Source organism: Psittacula echo (genome assembly GCF_963264785.1).
Source record: "Psittacula echo genome assembly, chromosome: 6".
NCBI classification, from domain to species: domain Eukaryota; kingdom Metazoa; phylum Chordata; class Aves; order Psittaciformes; family Psittacidae; genus Psittacula; species Psittacula echo.
This window is the reverse complement of record NC_137743.1, coordinates 33,456,175-33,472,702: the sequence shown is the minus strand read 5'-3', so window position 1 is coordinate 33,472,702 and position 16,528 is coordinate 33,456,175. Positions and strand designations below refer to the sequence as shown.

Below are 16,528 nucleotides of genomic sequence, written 5' to 3'. Positions count from 1 at the left end.
CCAATTGTAGCAAAACCAGTGCAAAAAATACTGCATTATTGTGTCACTGCAGGAATCCCATAGTGAGAACAGGAGCCTGTCCTGGTTTCTCACACTGAATTCCTTCTTTGATCATTCCCAACAAAGGTTTTCTCACAGCCAAATAGACCCCAGAGAAATGGGCTTCCCAATATGTATTTTCACTGTGTTTCCTTTCTCTGACAAAGCCTTGTCAAAGTAATACCTCATATTCAAAGCAGGTACTTTCATAGCCTAGGTGGACTCAGCACAAATGTTTACCAGCCTTTCACATCTTGTTAGCTGCTTACCTCAACCTTGCTGGTACCTAAAAAAGGCAAAGATGTAAAGTCAAACGTCTGTCCAGCACACTTGTCCTTTGACCCCTTTCTGTTTCAAGGCTGTGACCCCTTTACAGAAAGTTTTCAACCACTAATGCCTCCTACCAGATCCAAGTGAGAGATGCTCCGTATGCCTGGCTGAACCACAAAGCAGAATAGAGATTCTCATGACCAGGAACAGATGTACTTGTGTCTAAAAGATGAAGCAAACAAATCTAACCCTATAAATTAACTAAAATTCTCCTTGGATCACAGCCAAATGATATGTGTGTTAATCAGAATGTGATGTGTATCACTGATTTAATTTTGTGAGGAGGCAAGTTGAACACTTCATAAATCTCCCGGCTCTAGGAACTTCCATATGCATCTTCAGCAGTGGCCATCTTGGTGCCCAGCATTACTCTGCTTAATTCACAATGTTTCTTTTTGATTGTCCTTTAGAGCTGGGCAAAGGACTGTCATCTACAATCTGCATTTGTGATATGAATTGCCTGTTCCCTGCATGTAGCCCTGTTTCTCCCATTTCCTTTTGAATTAATTCACATAGTTACCAAGCCACAGCCCAGGACTGTATTCTTGAGTTGCCTGGTAAACATGAGATCAGTTACAATATTCTTTATTTTTTTTTTATTTCCATCAAGATATATTTTAGTCCACTGACTAAATTATTAAATCCAATGTTGTCCTGTTTCCGTTCTTTGTATTGTCACCACTAGCACAGGCATAGCGCTTTCTCCTCGTAATGGTGGCAGACATCCTGAAACATGTATTCGCTGATAGCAGGCATAATGCAGTATTTGAACACACACCAGATACTACGTAATCCATAAATCAAATAAGAGGGCCTGTTCCTTGGCCCTGGACTCTCATGAGACAAGTGAGAGGGCTGAGGGAGGAAGCAGAATTGTTAATATTACGCAAGTCTTGTTTCTGATGGATGCAGGCAGGATGGCTTACCTATTTTATATACATAAAGTACATATTTTAAGAGTGTGAATGGCTGGTCCCAGCGGTAGTAGTGGACAAAGAAAACTGCAGCAATTGGGAAGATGAGACCAGGGAAGGAACCAAGAGGACATGAGGCCTGGCTCCACTGCTTTATTGATACCAGAAGCTTGTCTGTGGCATATGGACAGTACAGGAATCACAGTGGTGGAGTTAGGTGAAGCAGAAAAGGTGCTTCATCAAAGATGAAGCAGAAAAATCTTTGTAATATAACTGATAGGTAACACTGAAATTCGGCCTTGCAAGTAGACACAGCCAAGAACTCTGCTGGGCTGGTCTCTAAGGTGCCTTATTTGCCTCAAGTCATATCACCATGCTTCCTTCCTTGTGTAAGTGATGGGAAAGTAGTTCTTGCTTTCCTTGTGATAATGCCACCTCCTACCATGTGCTGTAGTTTTATAATATGATATGCTTTAAATATGCATATATCATGGAATCAACCAGGTTGGAAAAGACCTTTAAGATCATCCAGGCCAACCATTCCCCAGCACTGCCAAGGCCACCACTAACCCATGTCACTGAGTCCCCTGGTGCAGCTTGAGGCTGTTTCTTCTTGTTCTGTCACTTGTTCCTTGGGAGCAGAGACCAACCCCACCTCACTGCAACCTCCTGTCAGGCAGTTGTAGAGAGCAATAAGGTCCCGCCTGAGCCTTCTCTTCTCCAGACTAAACCCCCCAGGTCCCTCAGCCGTTCCCCATCACACCTGTGCTCCAGGCCCTGCACCAGCTCCATTGCCCTTTTCTGGCCCCACTCCAGCACCTCAATGTCTCTCTTGTGAGAGGCCCAGAACTGAACACAGGATTCGAGGTGCAGCCTCACCAGTGCCCAGCACAGGAGGACAGTCGCTGCCCTGGCCCTGCTGCCACACTGGTGCTGATATAGCCTTTTCTCCTTTCTTGTTTCTGTTTATTTGCTTGTTCAGCAGATATTTCTATGGTTCATGTTCAGCTTTTAGCAGGAGTACCTAGGGTGCAGCTGTAACACCTTCTTGCAGTGAGCTTCTGTGAGAATAAACAGACTTGTGTCACAGAATGATTTTCTGAGCCAGCAGCACATCACACTGGGCTCAGCACATCACACTGGGCTCATTCTTGTGGCCATATGCACACGAAGATTGCTAACACTCCTTTCCTCTTCAGCACCCTGAGTGGGGAAGCCACATAGGCAAACACCTGCAGCTCCCCATGCTTCCAGAAGGAATCCAGGAGCTCATGCCAATGGGCCTGAGTTAATATGTCCTCAAGCACATCCAAAAGTCAGCCATGAATTTCTCAGCTTTTAAATTACATTTTTTAATTTATTATCTTCCAAGGGTTTTTTTTTAATTCTTCATTAATTTGAGGTTGGCTATTTAATACATTGTTTGGTTAACTAATTCATGTAGCTGTTTATAATTACTGCCCTACTGTAAAATCATCTTAATAGAAATTTGGTTGAGTTTTGTTTGTTTGTTTTCTTTCCAGTAGAATAACAAGTTATTTTATTATTCAAGCAAGGCTTACTTCCTGCTGTTTTCAATAAGATTTTTAATAAGTATGTAAATTTAAAAATTAATTTACTGCATACGTTTGGCAGCATGATTCTTGAACTGACAAAAGTTTGATGGATTGTAAAATTATCCTCCATAAAAATCATCAGTCATAGTAAACAGAATTTATCAACCTCTGGTAATTTTACAGCTTTTTCTTCATCTTATCTTCTGTTAGGAACTCACTTAAAATTGATTATAATATAGTACGTTTCTAGAACCATAATTCATTCATAGATTAATTAGATTTTAGGTTACTATCCCATCATGGTATAAGACATGAGCCAACAGTGTTTTCCAGTTGTTACAGAACCGTAGTAGAGAAACCTCAGTTACTGTTCCCATGTGGCTTAACCACCAAGACTAATCACTAATCGAATTCAAAGGACATAAAATGGAACATCCTTCATAGCATTTATTTTCTAGCTGACTTATACTAAAGGCTGTTTATTGATACAACTTGGTGCACTGAAATGAACTAAAAATTGCGAGAGGATTTATCCTTCTGCTTTAATTTGGTTCTGCAGCCTGAAATTATCTGAAATTCCCGCTCAGATTCTTGTGCATGTTGTGCTTCTGCCCCTCAAAATATTCTCCCCTACAGCAAAGATAAATTGTTTGCATAAATTTAGAAAGTACATGTAAATAACTGTACCGTTACATAGGATTTGATGCAGATGAACTTACAAAGAGGTTTCCATTCTGCAATTCGTGCTTCGCGTGAATGAGTACTGAAAACTGTGCAGATCATAATGTCAGCTGAAGAGGTGGCAAGTGCAGTCACATAACCAGCATCACTATTTGCATCTATCCTGTCCCAGTCTTCTCTGATTTCAAAGGAACTGTCATAGTCTCATTGCACAGAAATGTCAGAAAACAGTATGCACATAGTTCAGGCTGCAACAGGTTTACTGAGAAGGAAGCTTGGGCTACAGCCTCATCCTCTGCTGCCTCCAGGAGCCCCTACCAGTGCAATATGTGACATGATTGTCCATCCACATCCCCACATCCATATCCAGAGTGGAAAGGAAAATTACTTTAGGCTCCTAAAATAAACTGTTTTCTTGGAGTGGGGTTTAAGATTGCTAATTCAGATTTTTTTTAAGAATAAAGAAGATCTTGCTTCCAAATGTGAAAATTATCACCTCTGTATTTCTGCTTGGTGAGAGCTTGGAAGAGGTATCATTCTGATGTGTGTGCACTGTGTATGCAAAACATGTATGCAAAACATGGAGGAGGCTCCCTCCATAGCAGCTAAATGTGGAGTCACACAGAGGTGGACTGATGGGTCTGGAAAGATTCTTTGTCTCTTCCCAACTTTTCTCCTCAGAGGCTAAAAATGAGAACACCATTTGCTGTGGAGCTTACTCTGATGTTTAAATTACCTTTATGAATCATCTTTAAAACTTGTAAGAAGGCACATTCCCTTTCTTTCCTCTGCAAGTCTTTCAGCAAAGATTCATACTCTTCTAATGCCCCTGCAGACAGCCTTAGTGTTTTATGCACAAAGAGGGCTGCAGACAGCGCAGCCTTCTTAGTGCATACAACAAGCCAGTTTTCGCAGCTCAGAGAATTATTTCTACATGGTTTCTTCATATTGCTGATTTGCTCTTGGTGCAGCTACATAATGTTGGTCCTTGTATATCATCTCCTTCTGTCTTTTTGCCCTTAGATCAGCTGATGTACCTTGGATAGTCACAGGTTAACCTGAAGTGATTCTAGTCTGGTACTCCAAAGAGAGGATTACTAGTGTGGAAAATCATTACCCACTACAAATTACCATTTGCAGTACATTCTTGAAGTGCAATTCCATTTTCCATCGGTATACTGGGTGACTGACATACAGACGTTACAGCCCAGGAACTGAGACATCACTACAGAGTGAGAGGATAAGTGTCTTTGTAATTACCAAAATAAAAAAAGCCAAAGGTGGAAGATGAAGAGGGGTAAGAACATAGCTGATACTTAGGAACAGTAGTCTGGGAATAGTCCAGCTATACAGAAAATGACCCTGATTACTGCAAATGTCAGTGAGATTGTATGTTGTATGAGTATGATCCTGCGTTTACTGAGTTTGAGAGGAATTTTTGCTTCAGTCAAAATGTAGGATAAAATATGTCTCTTTAAGGACTGTATTTTTTTTTAGATTTGAAAAATCTTTATTTTTTTCCCCTTCTTGATGCAGTTCTAAGTATACCAATTAAAAAAAAAGTCCTCTAAACCTCTAATCTAGGATAAAATTGTAGCCCCTTTTTTATAAAGCTTCTTCTTTACTGAAACAATCAGTCATGCTTCCATCAAGGTAAGGACAACTACTTTCATTCAGTAGGACAAACCTCTGTATATTTAAATGCTGCATGGTGAAATACAGTCTGATGAAGACTGAAATGGTGAAATTACTTAAGACTGCACAGTTCCAGTACCATTCAGTAGCTTATCACTGGCATAGTAACTTTCAACATAATTCTGTCAAGAAATAGTTCTGAACTTCAGATGGTTAAGTCAGGTTCAGTAACTTTGTCAGCAGCTTTATCTTTCAGTGTAAGTTTTTTTTCACTGTGATTTTTCTCCAGTCACTAGAAACAATTTTGTTATTTAACTGCCTCTACAAGTAAAGTGAAAAGGATCTCTGAAAAGTAAGTGTATCCTATGCATGTCTTGTTCATTTTCAGTCTGTCAGGTTCTAAAAACTGAGTATCAGCTTCCTTTCTCACCATGGACATTTCTTCCTTAATGCCTTCTGGTGAGCCTCTGATTGCAGTAAGCATGGCTTGTAGTGGGTAGATTCCCTCTGAAGCAAAACTGGTGATTCTGCCAATGCAAGGCGCTGCTTTACAAAAGATGATATCCTTTTGGTGGATAAAGAACTGGCTGGATGGCTGCACGCAAAGACTTGTGGTCAATGGCTCGATGTCCAGCTGGAGACCAGTAACGAGTGGTGTCTCTCAGGGATTGGTGTTGGGACCGGTCTTGTTCAACATCTTTGTCGGTGACATGGACAGTGGGATTGAGTGCGCCCTCAGCAAGTTTGCCGATGACACCAAGCTGTGTGGTTCGGTTGATACGCCGGAGGGAAGGGATGCCATCCAGAGGGACCTTGACACACTTGTGAGGTGGGCTGATGCCAACCTTATGAAGTTTAACCATGCCAAGTGCAAGGTCCTACACCTGGGTCGGAGCAATCCCAGGCACAGCTACAGGTTGGGCAGAGAAGAGATTCAGAGCAGCCCTGAGGAGAAGGACTTGGGGGGGTTGGTCAATGAGAAAATGAACATGAGGCGGCTTCAGTGTGCGCTCGCAGCCCAGAAAGCCAACTGTATCCTGGGCTGCATCAAAAGGAGAGTGACCAGCAGGTCGAAGGAGGTGATCCTGCCCCTCTACTCTGCTCTCGTGAGACCTCACTTGGAGTATTGTGTGCAGTTCTGGTGTCCTCAACATAAGAAGGACATGGAACTGTTGGAACAAGTCCAGAGGAGGGCCACGAGGATGATCAGGGGACTGGAGCACCTCCCGTATGGAGACAGGCTGAGAAAGTTGGGGCTGTTCAGCCTGGAGAAGAGAAGGCTGCGTGGAGACCTCATAGCAGCCTTCCAGTATCTGAAGGGGGCCTACAATGATGCTGGGGAGGGACTATTCATCAGGGACTGTAGTGACAGGATAAGGGGTAATGGGTTCAAACTTAAACAGGGGAAGTTTAGATTGGATATGAGGAAGAAATTCTTTACTGAGAGGGTGGTGAGGCACTGGAATGGGTTGCCCAGGGAGGTTGTGAATGCTCCATCCTTGGCGGTGTTCAAGGCCAGGTTGCATGAGGCCTTGGGTGACATGGTTTAGTGTGAGGTGTCCCTGCCCATGGCAGGGGGTTGGAACTTGATGATCTTAAGGTCCTTTCCAACCCTAACTATTCTATGATTCTATGATTCTATTACCTTCTGGGGAAAGTACTGGTGTTTAATTTGTTTTCTTTTTAATAAATCCCCTCAACACACTTGATTGAGCATTGTGACCATTTTCCAAGATGTTGCCACTTAGAATTGTATTTTCTTACTCCATTTTAAATAAACTTTGTCCATGCACAGTTAATGCAGCCAGTGGCCATTCTGAGGCACTATGAGAAAACAACCACATTTGTGGCATTCAGTTCAGAACTGAGCTGAAGGTAAAAAGCTACATTTGCCAAACCTTGAAACTAGGGCCTGAAAATACTAGTTTATTAAACTAGGAAAACTTCTAAAAGGGTTGGTATATACCTACTCGGGTCAAACAGTCTAGTCATATCAACAAAATAATCATATACTTAGTAAATTATGAGGATGATATTCTTGGCATTAGAATCCTGAATGTACCAAGTCATTTCGTCATTTTATTAAAACTATGCTTCTGAAAGCATAAGGCTTAATTCACTAAACTACCTTTTATCTCCTAAACCACATAAGAATTCAAGGAATAGACAATGTAAGTCTCAATTCCTCAGTCACCTATTCATTAAGCAATGGCTGTTTTGTCCAGATCTGCAGCTATGAAGCATACACAGTTCACGCTAATCAGCTTTATTTCCTCTAAGGTAATTTACTTACAATTCAGGATCCTCAGAAATGCTGTCCTTGCAATACTAAAATATATTTGTAGATTGTTATACTCTTAAATGCAGTAGGCAAGCATTGGTTCTGTTGTCATTACTGTATTACCCATAATGCCAGAAGTGGATGACATGTACCTAGGTATATATGGCCTTCTAGAAACTGATGAACAGACTAATGAACTTAAAAATAATCCGTATCAATGTATTTTTTCCCCCAAGAAAAGAAACTAGCACTCACTGTTTATTTTGAAAAACTAACGGTGCATCTTTGAGAATGTTATTGTCTGCTACAGCAAAATATTAATGGGATTTCTGCTCAAATAGAAAAAGGAAAAGGGGCTCATTATTTAAAAAATTATTTTACTGTCAGTCCAAAAAATAGATGAAAGCTTATGACAAGGGAGAGCAGCGCTTATCTTATTATTTAAGGCTATGCTTTAAAGAGAAAGAAGTTCAAACATCACATTTTTAGCTCAGCTGTAATATAGCAAAGGTCACACAGTTACAGCTTTCACCTCTGTAGTTTCCTGGATGTGACTGTACAACTATTTTTAATGCAGAGTGTTACCTATCCACCTGATGTTAAATGAGATCTAGAGAGTACTCACTTTCCACTGAGAGTCCACCATTGCATTCTGTCCCGACTAGCTATTAGAAAGCTACTACCTTTGGTAGTTCAAAACTAACCCTTTTCATGTTACACCTTTCTGCTTGCAAACTGGTTGTGTTACACCACTGAATACAGTGAGAATTTATTTCTGATTACACTGGTATGTCTCTGATCAGAATACTACTCTCTATCTGTTTTACAAGAAGCTGTGAACATATTAAAAATGTTCCGCTAAATGGGTTATATATGAGCAACCTATGAAATGCTGCAACTGCATATCCCACTTAGACCCATTGTGTCATAAATACAAAGCAATTATAGGACTAGAGGATATCTAAATCGGTAAAACTCTGAATTTCAAATAAGAAACAGTGGCACTGTGGGATCAAGTTTCACTTGAACATATGCAGACAAAGTACCAAACAGTTTTTAAAAAGGTAAAAATCTAGAAAATCTTTTTCCTTCACAGTAAAGTTTTAAATAATAACTAAAAAAATAAAAAGTGCACATACTTTGTATCTCCTATTAGAGATCAGATCTGAAATGAAAGACCTTGAGTTATACAATTAAGTATCGATTCTGTTGATCTATATTTAATTCTCATAGCAATTTAGTTGGGTTTATCCAATAGTGTTTTGCAGTTATACTTCACTTGAAGCAATGCCCTTCCTGCTTTTGTGTTAATCTAAAAACTAAATTGCCCAGTGCATGAGAGACATAAATAAAGTTCATTTTATTCTTGTGTGTAACTGATTCTGAGCCCTTTAAAGTGCTGGTTAACTAAACTTAGGCAGCTGGAAAATACATTTATCCTGCAGAATGGTTCATTGCTAATTCTGGGCTCTGACATGCCTTATAAGCACAGCCTGACCTCCAGGCAATCAGGGGTTACCATACAGAAAAACTGGACTTGCTGTTGCATCCCTTTCTGCCTGTCAACTGTGTGGTCCTCTGTACCGTGAACCAGCCCATCTTTCCCTGCTCCTTCCTGTTAGACCTGCAGAGCCCTTCTGCCATTCACAACAGCTACAGTTGTCACTGGTCTTCGATCAGGCAGCGCTGAAAATGCATTCTACCCACATGTAACCTCTCATTTTTAAAGTTTTTTAAAAAATCTAATTTGATGTATTAATGTAGAAATAACACCTATTTATAATGTATCAGTGTAACTGCAGGCTAGTTTTGTTTTCATAATTTGCTGTGCTTGAAGTGACATGCCAGATTTTATTATATCACTAATGGGTTTTAGTTATTCCCTTTAGGATGTTGCCAACAAGGAAACATTATTCTGATTCATGACTCATGGATTTATTTCAAAGTGATGTGACTCGTGATTAACATCTATATTCTGTCAGATAGGGTTTCTCTTCTGACGAATAGTCCTTCCTCTCAGGTGGCATAAAGCACCTCATACTGACTAGCTAAGAAACTCCAGTGGTCAGAAGCTCTCCACTTACAACAAAGTAGAACAACAAATGCTTCCTATACCCTAAGGCTATAACAGTATGTATTTTCTATACAAAAATATAGTTAGAATAAGTAAAACAAGTTATTCATGGATCTGCTTTACAATGATGGGCCAATGCTTTTACAGAGGCACTGTGAAAATCACAGTCCTTTTCTGCACTGTGCCTTTTTTTCTCCTTTAGACCAAAACCTGTGACATGTTTTTACCATTTCCCTTAAGTTTATATTGACCACACCGAACACAGCAAACACTGTCTTTATTCATAGAGCAGAAGCAGAATAATCAGCAGCAAAGTCAACAGCTGAAATGGCTATGAGTATACTTCTAAGATAAATCCCATCTGAGAGCAAGCACATACTGTTGTTTCCATCTTAGCTCTTCCAGCAACGCTGAACAACATCACCAAGTCCTTTTTTTTTTGTTTCCTGTGATGATAAACCCACCTGTTTATTATGCAGAGAGTCACTACTAATACAGGAAAGATCAGACTGGAATCCATGACTTGGAGGTTAGCTGCACTCTACACTATTAGCAAATCTCACCCAGTTCTCAAGCATATAAAACCCATCTGATCCACTGCCAAACGTTCCTATCTGCAGGAAGACCTACTGATTCACATTAGTGTGGCTCTCAAATGCATTAATGAACTAATTACTTTAAAAGGCACAATACTAGCATCTTCGGGCTAAACCCTTGTTCTTTGTTAGATCTGTGCCTCTGCTGGTCAGTAACAAATGTACATGAACAAAACTAAAGGCATTACCTAACCGCAGACACAATTTATCAAACAAATTCTAATAATAGTTTCTTTGGTTTTGTCTTTTGATTCATCTAGCAGCTGTTGTGACTGCCATGAAAAGTAAGACACTTAAGAATAAATTTAAATAAATAGTCTTTAGTAATTTTTTCTGAATTGTATTTAGAGTAACCAGAGAAAAAAAATCATAAAGAATTCAGATAACATTTATCTTGACACATCAAGTTTAAAGAAATTATCAATGACCTTTCAATTCTAGGAAGGTACATAATTTTGTTACTGTGGGAGAAAATTATTTATTGATTATGTAGATTCTTACATTAATTTCTCTGCTTAAAGTTTTCTTTATTTTTGCTTATGGAGCTCAGTCTCTGAATGAGTGTTCTGTGTGTCAAGGACTAGAATATCACATTTTAACTTTCTAACCACAAATATATTTTTATTCCATATGTGATATCATAGAACCATACAATAGTTAGGGTTGGAAAGGACCTTAAGATCATCAAGTTCCAACCCCCCTGCCATGGGCAGGGACATCTCCCACTAAACCATGTCACTCAAGGCTCTGTCCAACCCAGCCTTGAACACCACCAGGGATGGAGTATTCACAACTTCCTTGGGCAACCCATTACAGTGCCTCACCACCCTCTCAGTAAAGAATTTCTTCCTTATATCCAATCTAAACTTCCCCTGTTTGAGTTTTAACTCGTTACCCCTTGTCCTATCACTACAGTCTAGTAGTGTCCTATCACTATACAGCCGTAGAAGGCTGCTATGAGGTCTCCACACAGCCTTCTCTTCTCCAGGCTGAACAGCCCCAACTTTCTCAGCCTGTCTCCATACGGGAGGTGCTCCAGTCCCCTGATCATCCTTGTGACCCTCCTGTGGACATGTTCCAACAGATTTTAGTGCAGCTTTACTAATAAAATCACGAGCTAAGATCATATTGTACATCTGATATCTGAGTACAGTTCTAGAATATTAATTCTCTACCAGAATTCCCATCCAGATGACCCCACATTCTTAACTGACTATAAAATTAGCAATAAATGGCCTAAACCAGTGTATTGTATTACAATACAGTTTGTATTGTATTATATATTATTCATTACACCTACATCAAATGAAAAAAAACATAAAGTATTACTGTTCACATCCCACGAGCATTACTTTTGCATACTTGCATACTATTGAAGTAATGTGTTAAAGAAAAGATGTATTATTTTTCACATAAGGATGGAACTGAGCATTGAAGACATCTTGTCATGGTTTAAAAAGGACAACTGTATTTCAAAGAAATATCCATAACTTATTTCTGATATTTTTCTATTTCAGTAATAAATATTGCTGCAACAACTTTTAAAATCAGTTTTTTCTTTAATTCTTGATGTATCATAGATGTACTGTTCAATATTCTGTGTACCTTTTGCCAGTGTTCTTCACTGGTTTCTGTTCAGTTTCATTTGATTCAATTCAATGATTTTGCTTAAAATTTGTAGAGAATACTTCTGCTCCCTGCAGTTTCCTAATATATTTTATAAACTTAGCCTTATATTAAATGAGAAACTAGGGTGTGATTAAACTAGGATTGTAGTCTAGGTTGTACTTGTAAGGGTATAATAAATTATTGATACTACATATATGCAGAATATGCTGCTGAATTCACTCCAGTCTGTGCACTGGCTTAAATCTATTCTTCAGCCAGCCAAAGATCTTGCTCGTATTTCCATACTTCATCTGGACTGCTCTGTGCAGGAAATACTCTAGATGTCTCTGCTCCTCCTACCCAATAGTTGAAATTGGCTCCATTTGAATCAATGAAAGTTTTATCGTAGACCTTACTAACACCAATATTGACTTCTTGCAAACCCAAGACTGTGCTAAGTAGCCATATTCAATTTATCTAAAAAAACCCTGTGAAGTGGTAAAAATATACACAAAAAAAAATCGTTTAGTCTGTCATACAATAAAGTATTTCAGGTTTAATACTCTGAAGAGCAAAAAAGTGGTAATATGCATGGTATTGATGCCGTGTCTGAGAATTTTCTCATCTGGTCTACAGAGAAGTGAAACAACTGTTTCAGGAATAGTGCATAGTATTTTAAATGAGGGCAAAGGGAGGAACATTCTAAGCTGAAATTGTGGAGAATTTCTGTGAAAGGGCCCTAACTTTGTCTTTGTTTTGTTACCAAGTGTTTTCAGGAAACATTTTAATTACAGATATTGAAGACCTCAACTGTCTTGAGTTTTGTCATCTAAAATCAGAATCTAACATAATGATTCCTAAAACCTTTTAGACTGAAGATTAATAAATGAACCAAACAGAAAATGTTCATTTACTAAGACTTTAGCATCTCCTGTTGCTTTGCTTAACATTTGAAACATTTGATAAAAATACTAAACTCATCCAGGCATTGTTAGCTGATGAAATATGACAAGATCACAACATAAACAGTCATCGAACTGGCATTTTGATTTTTATCTAACTAGCCATAAAAACAAGCAATCAAACTATGTAGTGATTTGTCTTCTTCTAGCACAAGATTTCTGAGGATAAGCAGCACAGCATGCACAACATTGGACCTACCTGGAACTTGGATTCTTCCAAAAATTCTAACAACCCTTTGTAACTGCATATGTAATGATCCACATAATCCATACATCTGGCTGCACTGTATTTTCAGTGTGCTTAAAATACCATTTCATTTTCTATCTAAGCCAAAATATTGTCTTGGATTGGCAGCACTTTACTGATTCAGTCTTTGCTATCTAACGGTAATACCAAAAATGAGGAATGGCTTGCACTCTGACAGCATATCTCAGAATTCTTGACTCTTATCTCTCCGAGAGGTTGTTGAATGTTGAATGTAAAATGTTGAATGTTATCTCATACTTCAGTGATAATATTATCTGTAAGAGGAGTTAGTTAGGCAGACTTTGAAACATCCTGTGTATGAACAGCAGGTCATTTTTATTGAACTGCTCCCTGCGCAATTCCCTAACTAATCCTTGGGGAGATCACTGACTGAGAATACCAGTAGCTACCAAAGGGATAAAATTACTCTTGTATAATCCTACTGTGCATTTTTAATATAATGTGCTAATGCATCGTCCGGTGTTCCTGCAGAATTACAACACTTCTCCAAGTAGGCTTGGCTGGTATCTGATTGATTCTGGTCTGTGGGGATTGGCCCTGTTGAGTGTAATTTCCTGTCTTGTTTCTTTCTTGTTGGTTAGAGTGAGTTTGGGTCCGTGGAAATCAATAGGCTTGCTCCATGCAAAATGTGAGGTAGCTCTCTAGCACGTTTCATTTGTGTCTGTAATTTATGAAAAATGCTGTTTTCCCCTCTGAACATGTCTATGCACCTTGGTTTTTTAGCAGACTCCAAACTCAACTTAAACAAATACCCATTCAAACATGCCTCCCAGAGTATTTGTACAGGAGAAGATGTAACTTACTGTGAAGATGCTGGGGACGCTTAACATCCACATACCCAGGATCTGCTACTTCAGACATTAATAGCACTTTACTGTTGTGTAAATGGAGTCCTATTTGTCTCAGCAGAATCATTAAAGCTATTTCTCCTAAAATGGATGTTAACATTCTATTTAGTTATAACAGATATTTAAGCATCTAACAATCTTTTTACTTTAACCCTGTGAACTTGGGAAAGACAGTAATTAATGGTGTACAGTAGGATAACTTTATAAGAAATATGTTTCTAATATTTCCTTCACTTATTACAGAAATGGAAGCAAACTGAAGAAACAGAAGATTCCCAGAATGGATTATCTAAAATTTCCCTGGAGTCTCTCAATAAATTTAACAGCAATAATGTACTTTTATTAGAAAAAGAGAAGAACTGTCTGAACAAGGTTGAAGCACAAAAGGAAGAAAATGGGAAGAAAGAAGCAGCTTCCTTAAGTAGTTCGGGAAGGCATGATGTGGACAATTTAGAATCCTTGAGTGATTCTCTATATGATAGCTTCTCCTCTTGCACCAGCCAAGGCTCAAACGATGTCTAGAGACCCTTCCCTGCGTGGCTGCAGCACGTAACGCAGCTGAAGGCAAGTGGGGAGTGAGGGGGGAGAAGAGACGGCTGTTGAAAATTCTCCCTCGGAATCGCTGCGCTCACGGCAGGGTGTTGTGACTTCCCACCACACAGCAATAAGGCAGGCAAGACAGCAGTCATCGTGGTGCGCGAGACTCGACACCAAACACAGCAGTGACACAGAATAAAGTCTGAATTTTGCACTTTTGTGAATATTTGTACAGTTGTAAGTATTTTGGGAAAATATATTTGTAGAGATAAATGACAGCAATAAATATTAAATTGGTGCTATGCTCCTGTAATTGCAGATTACTAACTTAAGGAAACTGATGTTAATATTAACAAGAAAAGTTGGTAATTTTTTTAAGAAAGATTTATAATTGTTCTAGTCTTTCAACTGTATGTAGAAACACTGCATTACCATAGACTTGAGTCTGCCAAATTGTCTGTAATGACCTTTCTTGGACTCCTTTTTACAAAACGCGTTTTATTGTTTATTTTTAGTGCAATTCCATACAGGTGTTCCAGGGAAATGTGCATTTCAGTTATTACAATTTTACAACAGGTGTCTTATTTTGAGAGGGTTTTGACTTCTGACTTGACAAGAAAATTAATAGATTAAAAGGCCTGATGCTGCTGGTATTGACTTCATCAATCATACATATAACTGAAAGACAAGGGTCAGACTAATTCACTGCTGACACACCAGGAGTCTTGTATGAATGAGAGCTGCATAAATCGCCCTTCACTTCCGACTGTAACACAGTTTCTCTGCTTCCACCTCCTGTGTACTCATTTCCCATCAAATGACGAATGTATCATACTGTGTGATATTTCCTAGTCCCTGTTTGGTCGTAATTACATTGTATGCATTAAAATTATTTTTAATATATGAAACCCAACTCCTGTTTGTGGCACACTTCAAAAAGATGTCGATGCTAACCCATACTAGTTTAAACATATCTAGGAGCAGGGGGATTGGCTTGTATCAACTGTGTTTGGCTTTTTCTACAAAGGTTGTTTATATGTAAGGGAAAGTCTATTTCAAAGGTTCTGTGTATTTTTTCTAGATGTGAAGTATTTATAACTGCTTTTTGTACAGCAATCTGTAAACTAGACATATTTGGGATATTTCTAGACTCCACAGTTTCTTTAGCACATGCCTGTTATCTTTGAAGAGCTGTATGATCAGTGTTGATATTTTGTGCAATTTGTTGTATTTCAAGTCATTTCTGCCATAAACTTGCGTTGTCTTTTTCAACTTTTAAGAAATTTTGATTGGGACGTCTTTCATAAATAAAATTTCTCTTGCATATGTGTGCCTGAAGAGGGGATTTTGGAAGGGGTTGGTGTGACTAGATGAAACACGATCTTTAAGGTCCTTTCCAACCCAAACCACTTCATGATGCTGTGGTTAAGTGCAGGGGGTACATGCAGTCGGTACAGCTGAGTGGGGGTGCACTGGACGGGCATCGGCACCACATAGTGAGTGCGTACAGGACCGCGTAGAGACTGTACCCTGTTCAGCTCAGCTAACCTCCCTGCTCCCGTACAACGTGCGTGCAGGTAGGATTCACTCATGCGGAGGAATTCAGAACGAAAAAGCAGTTTACTTCGCTGGCAGAAGAGGCTGTGACACGACGAGAGCGCGGTTAGGCGGCGAGGGGAGGCGAGTCACCCCTCGGGCTGGAGCAAAAACAGGCCGGGAAAGGCCGCTCCTGCACACGCCGGCCTGCCCCAGCCTCTGCCCCTGCCCCACCTCACCTCCCCTCAGAACGAGCGGCCTCAGCCGGGACCTGCCACCGGCTGCCGCCACCTCAGCGCAACCTGCCAACGGCTCCCCGCCGATGCGGGCGGCAGCGGCGAGCGCCGCAGCGCCCATGGGCAGCGAGCGGCGGGGAGCCGGTGCCGAGCGCCAGCCCCAGCGGGTGTGCGCGGGGGAGGCAGCGGGGCCCGCACCGACACCTACGCCGCCGGCGCGGCCGCTTCCATCTTCTTGCGGTTGAATCCCCTCTCAGGGGGCTGAAGGGAGAAAACGGCGTCGGTCGGATCGAGGGGTCGCGCGCTCCTTCAGCGCCTCCCGGGTACAGCGGGCTGCGTCTGCGGCCGGCAAGGGACGCCTCGCAGCGGGACACGGCCCGTGACACCCCCAGGGCTCACTCCGGCCGCCATCTATGTGCTTGGGGCG

General features: G+C 40.3%; 1 protein-coding gene across 1 annotated transcript in view; it reads left to right on the top strand.

Moving 5' to 3' along the window:
* Positions 1–14,314, top strand: part of NCKAP5 (NCK associated protein 5) — a gene marked incomplete at its 3' end in the record, with an annotated part of 395,713 nt that extends 381,399 nt beyond the window's left edge. The window contains exon 19 of the mRNA XM_080620860.1: positions 14,036–14,314. Within this exon, the coding sequence (XP_080476986.1) occupies positions 14,036–14,314 (279 nt within the window). The remainder of the gene's footprint in view (positions 1–14,035) is intronic.
* Positions 14,315–16,528: the final 2,214 nt, after the last annotated feature.